The sequence below is a fragment of the Musa acuminata genome, chromosome BXJ2-6 (assembly GCF_036884655.1).
Source record: "Musa acuminata AAA Group cultivar baxijiao chromosome BXJ2-6, Cavendish_Baxijiao_AAA, whole genome shotgun sequence".
In the NCBI taxonomy this organism is placed as follows: Eukaryota; Viridiplantae; Streptophyta; class Magnoliopsida; order Zingiberales; family Musaceae; genus Musa; species Musa acuminata.
Window position 1 is genome coordinate 32061084 of NC_088343.1, and position 17414 is coordinate 32078497.

General features: G+C 38.6%; 1 protein-coding gene and 1 long non-coding RNA gene across 2 annotated transcripts; one reads left to right on the forward strand and one right to left on the reverse strand.

Annotated features, from left to right (window-relative positions):
• The first annotated feature begins 11287 nt into the window (after positions 1–11287).
• LOC135615263 (uncharacterized) lies at positions 11288–12973 on the forward strand. The gene is made up of 2 exons (XR_010487939.1): positions 11288–12518; positions 12718–12973. It is a non-coding gene; the product is annotated as an uncharacterized LOC135615263 (long non-coding RNA).
• A 1748-nt stretch (positions 12974–14721) lies between these two features.
• LOC135615262 (zinc-finger homeodomain protein 6-like) lies at positions 14722–16578 on the reverse strand. Its single transcript, XM_065113522.1, has one exon. It carries the CDS (start codon positions 16130–16132, stop codon positions 15047–15049), a length of 1086 nt encoding a protein of 361 aa, XP_064969594.1. The 5' UTR covers positions 16133–16578; the 3' UTR covers positions 14722–15046.
• Between the last annotated feature and the right edge of the window lie 836 nt (positions 16579–17414).

A 17414-nucleotide genomic window follows, 5' to 3' on the forward strand; every position in this document is an offset into this window, starting at 1 on the left:
TTACTCATTAGTCATTAATTATATTATTAAAAATATCACTAATAGAACTCTCTAAGATCACCAATTGCTACTTTTAGAGTTACAAAAAAGAGCACAGGAAACTTAGACTCATAAATTGGGATCAAACACATCTCTTTTCTTAAGGACATTGTTGAAACCAAAAGGATTCTTCTTCCCCTTCGTATAATTGTTAGGATCAAGAGCACTAAGAGAGGGGGGGGTGAATTAGTGTAGTAGAAAATTTTCATTGGTTTAAGTAAAGCAACGGAGACAGTTTGCAGTTAAGATAGAGAGCAAAATATAAATACAAACTGAGATTTAGAGTGGTTCGGTCAATCTTGACCTACATCCGCTTTTGGCTTCCTCCTCCGATGAGATCACCGACGTCCACTAGAGACCTTCCTTCAATAGGCGAAGGCCAACCACCCTTTTACTGCTTTACTCCTTTTGATGGGCTCAGGAGACAACCCTTACAGATTTCCACTCCTCTCTTCAATGATCAAAATTTAGAAGAAAAGAGGGAGAAAATTTTTTAGCATTTTACAATACTTTTAAGCTCTCAAATTCTCAGAATAAATGCAAGCTTTCGGTGCCCTTTCATGCAGGAAAGGGTGGGGTTTATATAGGCCCCCAACTAGTTTAAATTTGGAGCTCAAAAGTGTTATCTCCCGGATTTTCGAGGTCCTAGCGGTACCACCGCCAGAACTGGGTGGTACTACCGCCTGACACTGCTCAGAGACTGAGCTCAGGCGGTTTCACCACCTGACAGGGGTAGTACCGCTGCTTAACTTCGCTCGAAGACCGAGCTCAAGCGGTACCACCGCCTAACAAGGGCAGTACCACCACTTGATTTCGCTCGGAGACCGAGCTTCTGGGTGGTGCCACCGCCGGCTAGGAAATCTGGGTCCGAATGGGCTAATCCATTCGACCCAATTTGGGTCTGTCAAGGGCCCAATTGGCCCCAGATTAAGTTAATGGGATCATCTCTCATTCCTAACTTAATCTTTATGCTAACTATGACATTTAAGACATTAATATTGCAACTCATGTTCCGATGCGTCAATCGCTTCTTCTGGCGAGCTTCGGGCGAACATCTAACGAACCCTCAGCGATGCTCCAGCGGACTTCCGGCAAACTCCTGGACTTGCAATGATCCTCTTGGCGAGTTCCGACGAGCTTCTTTGGCAAGCTCCTAGACTTCTCAGATTTGTTCCCGTAGAACCTCTGACGACCATCCGGACTTCCGTCGAACTCTCGAACCCCCAACATGATCTTGGTCTTGACTCCGGCGCAACAGTTGCTGCATGTCTTACTGCCATCGTAGTTAATCCTGCACACTTATTTCAACATATGGATTAGATAACCAAATGACAATTGACTTCATCATCAAAATTTGAGATTCAATAATCTCCCCCTTTTTTATGATGACAATCAATTGATGACAGAGTTAACATTAACTCCCCCTATCTATATGCCATACTTGAGATAAGTCATTCTTGAATTCAAGAGACATATTGATAAGTTAAGTCCATTTAACCTTATCAATACTCCCATCATAATTCCTATCATGATGTATCTCTCGGAAAATGATGTCAAGGCTTGACATCCATTTTCACGTCTTACATTTCAAATATGAAAGATAGCAATCATAGCAATTCATCATATGGTAAGATATCAACATGTAAAATTACGATATAAGCTCTTAATATCTTAACATAATGCAAACATTTCAAGTGTATAGCAATCATAGCATTTCATCACATGACAAGATATCAACATTGTAAAATTGTGATGTAAGCTCTTGATATCTTAACACAATGCAAACATTTCTAGTGTATAGCAATCATAGATTTCATCACATGGTAAGATATCAACATTGTAAAATTACAATGTAAGCTCTAGATATCTTTTCATTAATGCAAACATTTCACGTGTATAGCAATTCTATCATTAATTTACCACATATTTTAAGATATCAATATCGTAAAATTATGATGCAAGCTTTTAATATCTTAACATAATGTAAATATGGCAATTATAGCAATTCTATCATCAATTTACCACATATTTCTCCCCATTTGTCATCAGCAAAAAGGAGAACGATTTAAGCAAATTTTAAGCATAAGTGTAGTAATGATTCATGTCATAAAAAGGTTCATGTCATTTTTCAACATAAGTGTAGTAGTGTAGGATACCAATTATACAAAATTTTCAAGCAAACATGATATGAAGATAGCTTTCATTACTTCTTCCCTTTTATTTGTCATTAATGTTTTGCATGAAGGAGGAAAACCATTGTGAACTTACTTGAATAAAGTTAAAATGATAAGAGATTAAATCATACTTCATTTTAAAAATCTTCCTTCATCAAGAAGGAATTCATAAGAAGGAATCATTTCATCAAGTCCATTTCTCAAAAAAATATATTTCACAAGGTAAATCCATGAGAGATGCATTTGTTAATTGATTCAATATGTCAAAAATCAATGATATGAAATGAATTTGATATGACATAGGCTTATGAAAGCTATATTAAGTTCAGAAGAGAAATACTAAATCACGTATTGTTAGGATCAAGAAAGTCCGAAAGTGAAATTTAACACATTCATTCATTCGAACAAGGTTTTGCTATGAATTTTCAAATACAATCATGAAGGTAAAACATGCTCATCATCTTGGAAGTTTTGCATCCAAAACACATAATTTCCAACATGTTATTAAGGTATGTAATCGTGTAAAATTCTCATAATAGCAATTAAGTGATTGATCATTGAATCAAGAAAGTCTAAAAAATAAATTTAATAAGTTCATACATTCAAACACATCAACATTCCTAATTCTCTTCTAATAAAATCAAATTGTTCTTCACTTAAAGGCTTTATAAAAATATCAGCTAGTTGATGTTTAGTATCAATAAACTCTATAATTACATCATGATTAGTGACATGATCTCGTATAAAGTGATGTCTAATATCAATATGTTCTGTTCTTGAGTGTTGAATGAGATTTTTTGTTAAACATATTACACTTGTATTATCACATTTAATGGGAATATTTTTAAGATGAACTTTATAATTTTCTAAGGTGTTTTTCATCTATACAACTTGTGCACAGCATATACTAGCTGCAATATACTCAGCTTCGGTTGTTGATAGTGCAACCGAGTTTTGTTTCTTAGATGACCGGGAAACAAGGGCATGTCCCAAGAATTGACATATTCCTGATGTACTTTTTTCTATCTAGTCTACACCCAGTAAAATCCGCATAAGCATAAACAATTAACTCAAAATTCTTGGATTTTGGATACCATAATCCTAGATTTGTGGTACCTTTAAGATATCTAAGTATTCTTTTAACTGCTTTGAGATGAGATATCTTAGGGTTCGATTGAAACCTAGCACAAAGTCCTACACTGAACATGATATCTAGTCAAGTTGCAGTGAGGTAAAGTAAACTTCCTATCATACCCCTATAAGTTTTTTGATCAAAGCTTTCTCCACTTTCATCAATTTCTAACTTAGTGGAAGTGCTCATAGGAGTGTTGATAGCTTTTGAGCTACCCATATTAAATCTTTTTAGTAAATCTAAAGCGTATTTAGTTTGACTAATAAAGATGTCATTGCTTAGTTATTTAATTTGTAAGCCAAAGAAGAAGGTTAATTCTCCCATCAAACTCATTTCAAATTCAAGGCTCATAGTTTTAGCAAAAGATTCATAGAGAGATTTATTCGTAGAACCGAAAATAATATCATCAACATAAATCTGAATAATGAGAAAATTATTTTCAAAATTTTTGATAAACAATGTAGTATCGACCTTGCCTTTTGAGAAATTATTTTCAATAAGAAAAGAACTAAGTCTCTCATACCAAGCCCTTGGGGCTTGTTTTAAACCATAGAGAGCTTTAGTTAATTTAAACACATGATTAGGGAGGCTATTATTTTCAAATCCGAGAGGTTGTTCAACATAAACTTCTTCGAAAATAAAGCCATTAAGAAAAGCACTTTTAATACCCATTTGAAACAACTTAAAATTATTATTAATAGCATAGGCAAGGAGCATTCTTATGACTTCTAATCGAGCCACAGGAGCGAAGGTTTCTTTGTAATCGATACCTTATTTTTGGTTGAAACCTTTGGCTACTAATCTAGCCTTGTTTCTAACTACGATACCATATTCATCTTGCTTGTTTTTAAAGACTCATTTAGTATCAATAACTAAATGGTTATTTGGCCTAGGAACAAACTTCCACACTTCATTTCTCTCAAATTGATTTAACTCATCTTGCATTGCGATAATCCATGAATCATCTTTCATGGCTTCGTCAATACATTTAGGTTCAATTTGGGAGAGAAAAGCGGCGTTAGCATAAAAATTTTTAAGAGAAGAACGTGTTTAAACCTTCTTAGATGTGTCTCCTAAGATTAGCTACTTAAGATGAGCATCTACATACTTCCAATCCTTAGGTAAGGATGTTTCGGAAATGGATGCATCCAAGTTGCTAGCTAGAGAAACGACTTCATTTAAATTCAAAGAATCGAAATTAACATCATCATCAAAATTATTTTTCTTGATTTCAAAAATTTTATTGAAAACAACATGAATGGATTCTTCTATAATTAAAGTTATTTTATTGAAGATACGAAAAGCTTTAGAAACCTAAGAATAACCAAAAAAATTTCTTTCATCGGATTTAGCATCAAATTTTCCTTATGCATCTTTTTCATTTAAGATAAAACACTTACACCCAAAAACTTTAAAAATATGAAACATTAGGTTTTTTGTTGTTCCACAACTCATAGAGAGTTTTGGTGAGTAAGGGTCTTACTAGAACTCTATTCAAAATATAGCATGTAGTGTTTACGGCTTCGGTCCAAAAATATTTAGGTAGGCTATGTTCATTCAACATAGTTCTTATCATTTCTTGTAAATTTCTATTTTTTCTTTCTACTACTCTATTTTGTTGAGGATTTCTCATAGTAGAGAAGTTGTGATTGTATCCATTAAATTTATAAAATTTTTGAAAATCACGGTTTTGAAATTCATCACCGTGATTACTTCTAATTGATGAAATCATAGAACTCTTTTCATTTTAAACAAGTTTACAAAACTTGATAAAATATCTAAAGCATTTATTTTTATGTTTCAAGAAATAAGTCCATGTGTATCTACTGTAATCACCTACAATAACAAAGGCGTATTTGCTACCTCCTAGGCTTGATGTAGAGATTGGTCCAAATAAGTCTATGTGGATCAATTGCAAGGGTCTAGAGGTGTTTCTTTGGTTCTTAAATTTGAAGCTACCCTTAATTTGTTTTCCTAATTAACATGCATCACATGCATTATCTTTGATGAACTTGATATAAGGAATTCCTCTTACAAGTTCTTTGGATGAAATTTGAGTGATTAGTTTCATGCTAGTATGACCTAATCTCCTATGTCAAAGCCAAGCATTATCATTCAAAATCGAGAAACACATTTCATTACAAAGATCATTGATGTCAATGGTGTATACATTATTTTGTTTTAATGTAATCATAGATGTGTTTTTGTATGATTTTTCAATGATGCAAGCATTAGATTCGAATTTGACAATATATCCTTTATCACACAATTGACTAATACTCAAGAGGTTATGTTTTAAACCATCAACTAAAAAAACATCTTCAATAAAGAACTTGGATTTGTTACCTATGGTTCCTTTGCCAATGATTTTACCCTTGTTGTTGTCTCCGATGGTGACATAGCCTTCGTCTATGCTAGTGAGCTTAGAGAATTGAGATGGATCTCCGGTCATATGTCTTGAGCATCCACTATCAAGGTACCATCTCTTGCTCCTAGCTTGTGACAGTATATGTTTCTACAAGAAAGGATGATTTTTAGGTACTCATTTAATTTTGAGTGCCTTAAAAACTAATCTAAATTGTTTATCATGTTGTATGGAATTTATCATGGTTCTTTTAGGAACCCAAATCAATTTGTTTGGACTAAATTTCTTGAATGGACAATGATAAGTTCTATGTCCATATTTGTAATAAAAGTTACATTTGTTTTGGTGCAATACATACAAGATAGGGCCTTTAATAAATGTGGTTGGATTTTGGTGAGGACTTCTCACAAATCCGATTCTACTTCTTTTAGGAACGTGACCCTTATTTGTAAGGATCATATTCAAAGACTTGCTACCAACCTCGAATTTCTTCAAGGTATCCTTAAATAACAAGTTCTCCTTTTGGAGAGTTTCTAGATCATGGCATTTTATACATGGAGCTAAACTATCATTATATTCAGTTTTTAATTTATCAAAATTATTAATAAGAATATCATGCTCCTTTTTTAATAATTTATATTTTTTTCTAATTGTTTTGCATTCATCAAACAAGTCATGGAAAGCATTTAACAATTCATCAAATGATAAATCTACATCAATTAAATTCGTCACTTCCTCTCCGATGGCCATTAGGGCGTAATGAGTAACTTGCTCGGTGTTGGACTCCTCTTCTTCGGGCGCGCTTGAGTCATCCCACATTGCTTAGAGCGCCTTCTTCTTTGGTGTTCTCTTCTTGGCTTAAGGACAATCACTTTTGTAATGTCCCGGCTTCTTGCATTCATAGCAAATAATTTGCTCCTTTTTGGGTTCAAGTTTATTTTTAATGTCATTTTTAAATTTGTTTCTTTTAATAAATTTTTTAAATTTTCTTGTTAGAAATACCAAGTCATCGTCAAAGTCCTCATCACTTGAGTTTTCTCTCAAGTGGTCTTCTAGAATTCTAAGTGTCATATCCTTCCTGTTTTTTGGAAGGATGTCTTCTTGCTCTTCATGAGCTTTGTAAGTCATTTCGTAGGTCATTAATGACCCTATTAATTCTTCAATAGGGAAGTTGTTTAAATTTTTAGCCTCTTGAATAGTAGTGACTTTAGGGTCCCAACTCTTTGGAAGGGATCTTAGAATTTTATTGACGAGCTCAAAATTCGAAAAACTTTTACCGAGTCCTTTTAGACCATTGACGACATCCGTGAAATGGGTGTACATGTCGCCTATGGTCTCGCTCGGTTTTATTCGAAAAAGTTCATAAGAATGTACTAAAAGATTGATTTTTGACTCTTTCACTCTACTTGTGCCTTCATGAGTCACTTCGAGTGTATACCAAATATCAAATACAGTTTCACAAATCGAAACACGATTGAACTCATTTTTATCAAGCGCACAAAATAAGGCATTCATAGCCTTTGAATTAAGAGCGAAAGTCTTCTTCTCCAATTCATTCCAATCAATCATTGGAAGAGAAGACTTTAAAAATCCATTTTCAACAATATTCCAAAGTTCAAAATCCATGGAAATAAAGAAAATCCTCATTCAGGTCTTCCAATAGGTATAGTCCGTCCCGTTGAACATGGGGGACGTGTAATAGAGTGACTCTCTTGGTTTCCGGCATATGCCATCTATCTTGGGTTTTAATCCGATTAAGAGTGAACCCCGCTCTAATACCAATTGTTAGAATCAAGAGCACTAAGAGGGGGGGGGGGGGGGGGGGGGGGGTGAATTAGTGCAGCGGAAAACTTTCATTGGTTTAAAACGACGTTTGTACGATGAAAGTGTTTTCGATGAAAACCTTTTCAGAAAGTTCTTCAACTTAAGATCAAATAAAAGTATAGTTGAAGTAAAGCAACGGAGGCAGTTTGCAGTTAAGATAAATAACAGAATGTAAATGCAAACTGAGATTTAGAGTGGTTCGGTCAATCTTGACCTACATCCACTTTCGGCTTCCTCCTCTGATGAGGTCACCGACATCCACTAGAGGCCTTCCTTCAATAGGTGAAGGCCAACCACCCTTTTACAGCTTTACTCCTTTTGACGGGCTTAGGAGACAACCCTTACATAATTTCACTCCTCTCTTGAATGATCAAAACTTAGAAGAAAAGAGGGAGAAGAACTTTTAGCCTTTTACAACACTTTTAAGCTCTCAAATTCTTAGAATAAATGAAAGCTTTCGGTGTCCTTTCATGCAGGAAAGGGTGGGGTTTATATAGGCCCCCAACTGGTTTGAATTTAGAGCTCAAAAGTATCATCTCCTGGATTTCCAAGGTCCTGGCGGTACCACCGCTAGAATTGGATGGTACTATCGCCTGACACTACACGGAGACCGAGCTCATGCGGTACCACCGCCTGATAGGGGTAGTACCACCGCCTAACTTCGTTCGGAGACGGAGCTTCTAGGCGGTGCCACCGCCAGCTAGGAAATTTGGGTCCGAATGGGCTGATCCATTCGGCCCAATTTGGGTCTATTAAGGGCCCAATTGGCTCCAAATTAAGTTAATGGGATCACCTCTCATTCCTAACTTAATCTTCATGCTAACTATGACATTTAAGATATTAATACTACAACTTATGTTCTGGTGCGTCAATCGCTTCCTCCAGCGAGCTTCCGGCGAACATTCGACGAACCCTCAGCGATGCTCCGGCAGACTTCCGACAAACTCCTGGACTTGTGACGATCCTCTTGGCGAGTTCAGACGAGCTTCTTTGACAAGCTCCTGGACTTCTCAGATTTGTTCCCGCAAAACCTCCGATGACCGTCAGGACTTTCGTCGAACTCTCGAACCCCCAAAGTGATCTTGGTATTGACTCCAACACAACACCTGCTGCATGTCTTACTGCCATCATAGTTAATCCTGCACACTTATCTCAATATATGGATTAGACAACCAAATGATAATTGACTTCATCATCAAAATCCGAGATTCAACAATAATAAAATATAAGTTAACATCTTAATTAACAAGTATGGTTGCCCTCCCTCGTCCATGACTGATTCCTCACAATAGAGGTTCTAGGACTAGGAAAATGCTGTGCTCAATGATCCATAAAGCCAAACCTAGCCTTAGGAAGCTTATTAGCATCGGTAACAACATAAACATTTGGGATGATCCATGGTTAGACAATAAAACCATTAACAAATGACTTACTTATATTAACATTAATATCATTCATGCTCATGACAAGATAGCTGACTTAATTTATTATAAACACTAGAAAATGCAAAAGTTATATATGATTTTTCATCCGGCACTCATGGAAAAATTATTGCTATCATTCATATCTTTCTCGGTGATCATAATGATAATTTGGATTTAGACCTTATACCCTAAAGGTGAGATATATTCCAAGAGCCTATAATAAAATTTGTGTGGTGGGCATTTTAACAATAGCAACGAAGGGATGGAAGGGCTGTGTAGTGAGACTATAATGTAGTCTTAAGTATTCAACCTAAAGTTTTAACGTTTTGTGTGAAAACTATTGTGGAAGCGATTAACTTTCTAGAGTCATACATTATTTTCCTAATCCTTGTCCTGTTTGTCATATTGGACTAAATTCATAATCATATTTTCATTGAATGTAGAGTGACACTGGACTTTGATTTCTTCGGGGATTGGGATAATGGAGCTTGGTTGAGAGAACGGCAAGATTTCGCGTGGTAGTATGCAAAGCTATTGCATCGTTATGTTATAGCTAATTCATCTTAACTTATTTGGAATGACAAAAATGAGAATCCTCACTATAATCATTCTTTCTCCCTCGATATAACTTATGTGATGTAGAATTAAAGCTTTAACTTTAATCTTATCATCATTCTCCAAAGATTTTGTGGGTCATTTTCAACTATATGAGGAAATTTCTCCATTCCGTTGAGGAAAATCCTTCCTCCTAATATATATAAAGGAGAGGGACAGCTTAATGTATTCAAGCTAAAGCTTCTTATCTTCAATAAAGTTTTTTCAATAATTATTCTTATCTTCTATTTTGTTGAGGAATGAGGAAATACTTCCTCCATAAGATAAATAGGAGAGGGACATGTTAACGTATTCAAGCTAAAGCTTCTTATCTTCAATAAAGCTTCTTCAATAATTATTCTTATCTTCTATTATTTTCATCAAATAAGAGATAGTAGCTACAAGTGTATGCATATACAAGACCAAAGTTTTTATAATATATAAGTGTTCTGATGTCTATTATCTAAATTTTGAACAAATAAGAAATGATACCATGATGGTATCAAAATTTATGCAATGATGTTTTTGTTCGTCAAAATGAGGTCTTACATTTCTACCTAGGGGTTCAAGTTTTATTGCCCACAAGCTTGCTAACAAGGCAAGGATTGAAGGGTATTTTTCCTAGTGGAACGTCACCACTGATTTTTTAGCTTGGTTGATCTTTTTGAATGCATGATCTTTAATTTTTTTTTCTTAAAAAAATAATCATTACTATAATATATGATTTTGTGATGAATGTATAAGAAACTTCATTATTTTTTCGTGTAATAGAAGACTAAACCTATCGTAGGATGGTAAACACTTAACTCGGACACATCTTTTTGTTCAGATTCTCAAAGAGGTGGAGTTGGTTTTCTGGTAAGATTTTTGGATGGAAGATGTATTGTGACTAGTTATAAGGCAATTTAATAAGAAAATACTATATATATTCTTGAAGGAGTCAAATTGGCGATAATAGATGGCAAGGATATTCGACTTACAAAATTAATGAATAAAGATGAAAACCCTTGTTGAAAGTACTTTTAAATCTTTGGATGAAAGATAGATATATTATGACTAGTTACAAGATAATTCAACTAAAAAAATACTAGATATAAAGACGATTGTAAGTCAAATTGGCAATAATAGAAGCAAAAAATATTCAACTTGCAAAAATAAATAAATAAATAAATTTTTTTTTTTTCTTTTCTTGAAAATATTAATTATTTTTCTAAAGTTTCCAAGTTGACGAGGGTGATATGGATGGGTTGCTCTGGATTTCTCTGTAGGCTGCAAGTATCACAATTAACCACGACATAATGGAGGGACTCGATTCCATCTGAAACAGTAAAAGCATCTTATACTCTTCTAACTTATTTCCCTGCTTGTCTCATTAATCTGTCATTTCAGATGGAAAAAAATTGGAGGTTTGAGTGAGTCATTACATATACTACCGCTCCATTGCATTGCACAACTTGCAAATGACTTGAAAGAGGACCACATAAATAATAATTGTACAGACTGACGAGAATAATATCCAGTGATTTGTCTCTGGTGGATACAGATATGGATTCTTACCATTTAGCTGGAATCTGCAGCAAAAGAAGAACCACCTTATCAAGAATCTGGTCTGCATTTTGCTCAGCATAGTAGCAATTCTTATCTTGGGATGATCTCTCTCTCTCTCTCTCTCTCTCTCTCTCTCTCTCTCTCTCTCTCTCTCTCTCTCTCTCTCTCTCGAGGACCTTAACAACATTCGATATCTGATGGAAGATGTCAACTTTTGATCCTTGGTCACAGTCTAGATTCTGTTGAAGCAAGCAAACTTTCGCTGCTGTGACTCTCAAGACTCTATACATCGGTATACAAGGTAAACAACTTTCAGCACCATGGTTTGGTTCATCGGTTTCGGATCGAACAGGCAGGAATTGGATCTGAACGGTTCAGTTATGGTTCCTGATTTTTTATGAATGAAAACGATGAACCGATCCTACACAGTTCGATTTTGAATTAGAGATCACTCGCTCGTAATTCAAATCTAAAAACGTATTCTTCTTATGCGAGCAAACGAGAAGATCACACCGAATCGATTAGTCACAGGATATATATATCCAGTTCCTATCTCATAGGTCAAGGGTGAATCTCCTATGGGTGTCTATGTACGAAACACCACAACGTCCATATATCTCAAGAATCCGCAACAGTTCCTATCCTCTAGGGTCTTTTTAACCTATGGAACAGCCAGCTACTCTTTTGGATCTTACGCCATACCAAACGATCAAAGGAGCATCAATCAACCTGCAACTGGCCGAGAATCAATGTCTTCCCAGCTCGAGCATGTCGAGATCCTCCATAGCAACTTGGTGAAAAGAGGAATCTGCACTTGTGCCAGTCCATCAAAAGATCATGTTTTAGCTCATGCGTCTCTAAGCTCTTTATGTCATTGTACAGAGGAAGATATTGCTGTTGAATTGGCCATTCGTTTGATTGCATCCACCTGCATAATGCATTGCATGCTTCATGATCAATCAGATCTCATCCTATCATCAACACACTCTCCTTGTCTCTATAATCTACAGGCAGAAGAGTGTCAAGGAAGAACTTCCTTTTTACTCCCTCCATAGATTTCCGTGTGGTGTTACATCGCAAACACTGTGTCATTGTTACTCCCTCCTTGCTTATATAAGTAGCACCGTATCGGCTCACCATTACCATTCAAGCATTTCATCGAACACCCTTAACCTACCGCGTGATGGCGTCCGGTTCGGTGACCTCCTCATGGACGACGAAGCAGAACAAGATGTTCGAGAAGGCCCTCGCGGTGTTCGACGAGGGCACGCCGGACCGCTGGCACAAGATCGCCCGTGCCGTCGGGGGGAAGACGTCCGACGAGGTGAGGCGCCACTACGAGCTGCTCGTGGAGGACCTTCGGCGCATTGAGAAGGGCCACTTCTCGTATGCCGACTGCCCCTCATCCGGCAATACCAGTAATCTCTTTGACTCCACATATTGCATCTCCTGATAGCTTTGTTCTTCCTGTTCTAAAAAACTTGTGTTGCGAGTCATCCAAATCATCAAGTCTTATGTATGTATGTTGTTTTTTTACATCTTGTAAGCAACCTTGGAGTTTTCTGATCTCTCTCTCTCTCTCTCTCTCTCTCTCTCTCTCTCTCTTTATTTTGGCAGGTTGGAGTAATGGAAGCATGAAGACGTGAATTGCTACTCCTAAGATTTCCATTATGAAGAACAGATGCCGTCGAAGGACTTTCAGAAAGATTAGATATCACTGATATTTTAGTAGCCTTCTCTTTCTGTACTCGTATCCTCTTAAGCTGCAAACAAAAGCACTTGTATGCATGCAGTTTGCTGCCTTGGTGTACTTAATATAAGTCTGTAATATATTTCTAGAAAATTTAGGCATGAGAGAAGATTTTGTTTTTTATTTTTTTTGTTTTTTAAAGGAACGAAACACCTCTTCCACATTGAAAGTAATATATATATTATATACTTAAAATTTGACAAATATACTATTATTAATTTGGTTCAAATATTACATGTACTCTCAAATATTATATATTTAGTCGGTGGTTTTGTCTAGTTTTATGATACCCAAGTGACATGATCAACCTCGAACTTACAACTTCAAAAAAAAATGAACATCATCATGCATACAAATAACAAGAAAATCGAGATCACCATGAAAATAAAGTAAATACATTTTATTACTACACGCTATGCATAAATCTCTTGGACCTATAACCGATATCCCATTTTGTCCGATACTATGAACTCTTGGAGTAGAATATCATGCCAAATCACCAGATGTAATTGGCCGTCAAGAATATTAAATCAAAATTTATGATTAGATACTATCTGTCTAAGAAATCGTAGATTGTGCTTTTAAGTTTTGAAGTGTTTTCTCTATTCTCCTCTATTGTCATTCCCCTATAATTCCTTGATGCCTACCTTTGAAGAGATTTTTTTTGGATAAAAGTCTTGAATGGCCAATGCAAGATACGCATCAATTCAAGTCTTGATGCCTATGTTGCGGTGGTGGACAAGGGCGGGGGTCTATAACCTTTTTATGCACACCTCAATGAAAACCAAAACACCATTTGCAGTAGTACTGCATCGGGCATGATACATGTGGGACTGTGTTTTCAATCGCTTCTTGATTTTATTCATCACATACCGATGAATCATAATCCACACAAGTGTTCGACGAAGGTCTCCACTATGTTCTCCGCCATCGAGAGAGCGCGGAACACAAGAACAGGCAGGACAAGCCTCATCTCCCCGTGGAGTAGGAGAAGGCCGGGAATGCAAACAAAGCAGGCAGTCTCGGAGTCATACGAGGCCGCCATGGCACATTCATTTTAGTCATTCCCCATGACACATCTGTGAATCTTGATGGGCTTATCATATGTATCGATGCTAAATCCTCGCACGCTTAACATACATGAACAACCTCAAGGAATTGGCCTAATCCAACCACTTACAGACTTTGTCTTCTCTTCCTGTGTGAGAAGAACTTTTAAAATCCCAAGCTTAAGCCTCCCCAAGTTATAAAGAAGACAAAGAACACGCTTCAATCATTTTACTGCACCCCTACAACTTTTAGCTGTGAATCGCTATACAGGCAGGAAAATAGCAGGAGATGTTTGATCCCTTTAATGCAACCATGGTGGAAGTACAGACAAGAAAAAGGCACTGCATGCTGGCTCAATGGCACCAGTGCCAAGAAATGCTTCCCTGTAACAAAGTGTGTGAGAGAGAGAGAGAGAGAAGCAGCATGCAATGTCACAAAACTTGCTTTGCTTTTCTAATCCCCATCCCAATGCCAGTAAAAGAAGGGACTGTCCCTAAAAGCTGAGACTTCCATTTTGGGCTCTGTCTTTAATGGAACAGTGTGATGTGTCTATGATCCCAAGGATGGATTAGCTTAGTATTGGATACAGTGTTAGATTTGCTCTAATAATCTGCACCGGATGCCAAGCATGCATGCGTTTCATCATCATCATCATCATCTTCTTCTTCTTCTTCTTCTTCTTTTCTTCTTCTTCTTTTTCTTTTTGTCTTATCAGTTGTGAGATCATGAGACAGTACCATCCTTGGATCCCAAGAAAGAATTTAATGCATTGCTATGGGGTTTTACTTCATATGAGTGGTCAATGTCGAAAACATGGAAAGAACAATAAATGCAGGAATTAATGTCTTAGAAGAAACGAGATACCTCAAGGGAGGAACGGTACCCACGTTGTGAAGTTCTCTGACCACAAGTGCAGCCACCACAAAGAACTTGGAAGCTCTCTGACCTCAAACAATCTCTACCACTAAACTGAGAAGATGGGGGTTTATTCTAACTTTTACTGGTAATCTAAACGATCAAACAACACAAATCACTGCAAATTTTCGTGTAAGAATCAGTGCCTAAGTTGAGACAAAAGGGAAAGCATGGCAAGGATACTTCTTCTTCTTCTTCTTCATCTTCTTTCTTCTCCTCATCAATCTGTTATTACTGCTGTTCCTGGTGCTGTTGCACCTGCAGTTGATCCTGCTCTACGGGCGGCGGTGGCGGCTGCAGCTGCTGCTGCTTCGTGTTTGCGTGTTTGTTGTTATGCATCCAGACCTTCAAGACTTGTCTCCGCACACCGACCTCGGCACAGAACTGCTCCACCACCGCTTCCTCCTGCTTCTGGATCCGCCACCCGACCCTCTCAGCGAAAGCCAGCATCTTCTCCTTCTGCTCCGCCGTAAACTTGGTCCGGAACCGCTTCCTCAGTGCGATCGCCGGCGTGGGTGCCCCCGCGTTGATCCGCTCCTCGCTCGACGACTCCGTCGTCGTCCCTCCGCTCCCGCAGGTGTTGCCGCCGAACGCCATGACCGCCGAGGATAGCGGGACCGCCCGCGACGGCGGGCTCGAGGGGAAGCCGAAGGGGAACGGCTTCTGCTGGTTGTAGGGGTGGGACTGCGGGTGGGGAGGCGGGAGCAAGAGAGGAAGATGAGAGGCACCATGGTGGTGGTGGTGATAGGAGTTGTCGGCATTGACATCGGTGTCGCCGTCTTTGCGGTGGAAGCTCCGGTGGCAGCCGCAGGCCGCACATTTCAGCGCCTCGGGCGTGGATGGGCCGCCCTCGGGCATGAACTCGCCGCAGCCGTCGAGGACGTGGCCGCCGATGGCGGCGGCGTGGTTCCGCAGGCACTCCTTGTACTTTACAGAAGCATCAACTGTGGTGACCGCCGTCTTAACTTCGGCGGACTGTATGGAGTTGGGCAAACTTGCACCAGCTCCAGCTGGAGACAAGACAGAGATGGGAGCTGGATCTGGATTTCTTGTGTTAGAATGGGAAGAACTATTCTCCTCGGTTGCTGTTGGTATGGTGGAGCTCCCAAAAGAAGCACCATTTCTTTCACCACCAGTAGCAGCAGTGTCACAGCAACCTCCTCCTCCTCTTGAGGGTATAAGAGAGGAAGAGAGGGGAAGGATGGGTTTAGAGAAAGCAGATCCTCTGATGGGAGGAGGATTGTAAACCAAGGGAGAGGAGGAGGGGGAGGAGGGAGGAGGTAACCCTAAGTCACCATCCAGGTTTCTGAACTCCATGAGTCGAACCTCAATATATAGCTATAGCTGAGACTTAAACCTTTCACCTTCTGCACTGCACCACTCCTCAGGAGGTGGAGGGAAAGGAAGGAACTCAGTGGGGGAAGGTAATCATCAGCTGGAAAAATCTTTGAGGGAAGAAGGGCCCCTTCTCCATGACACACACACCTCTTTATTGCAGCAAAGATGAGAGGGACTGAACAAGAGAGTGCAGTACTAAAGCTATAGGATGAGGGAGAAATGATGGTGAGGCTTGGAAGGGAGTAGGAAGGCTGTGGGATTTGGTGCCCTACCTGCCATCAGAGGGGTGGGGAGGATGAAACCAAGGGTGGAATGAAGGGAGAAGGAGTGCTATAAAAGCTTACTGCAGCTGCTCAAATGAGAGATGGGGATTGTGGGGAGATCTGTGTGAGGGATTCAAGCTGAGGAAGAACCGACAGGGTCATGCTTCACCACTCCCACCCCCTGCACATTGGTCCCATCCACAATTATTATCTCTCTCTTCTTTCTTATCTCTTATCTTCTCTCTCTCTCTCTCTCTCTCTCTCTCTCTCCGCTGGTGACATTTATTTGTAGCTTTGTGTTTGTGTGTGCATGTGTGGCCTATGAGCCTTTAACTTTATCCTCTAGATGTAAGAAAAAAGGATTTTAGCTTATCTTCTGCAACATACCTTCTTGTGTGATGCTGCATGCACCCTAATGAGGTCCATCATCCTCCTATATCTCCTTGTTGATCACTGTGGATCAAAGCTGCTAATGGGGCCCCTCCATGAATTCCCACCACAGCAGTCTTGTTGGTGTGTCAGATTCCAAGGACCAGAAAGGATGCACCCACTCTTTCGAGTCAACCCTTGTGTTCTTCTTCATCTTTTCCGCCACCTTGTTGTCTAAGCAAAGCCCTCCACTCCAATCTTTTATTTTACTCCTTGCTTGGGTTTCTTCTCACCTGCATACGGTCATCCTCCTATGCTGTCATCAGCCTGCAGTGTAGGTGGTGGTGGTGGTGGACTGGGTGTCCTTTGTGAAAGTAACTGCTGCTGCACACCAATTGATTTGTCGAAATGATGCAGCGTTCATGGTCAGTACTGAGTTAAGTGCATGCTACTGTTCACTTGTGCACACCGATCATGTCAACAGTCTGGATTTCATGCCTGCCATATGTTGTTGTATCAGATGTCATGTCCCTGAGTACACACCCCAGATGCTAATTAGGGTTTTGCAGCCTCCTGAGAAATGAAATGTAGAGCGTAGGATCTCTGTCAAAATAATTTGGGGATTTGCT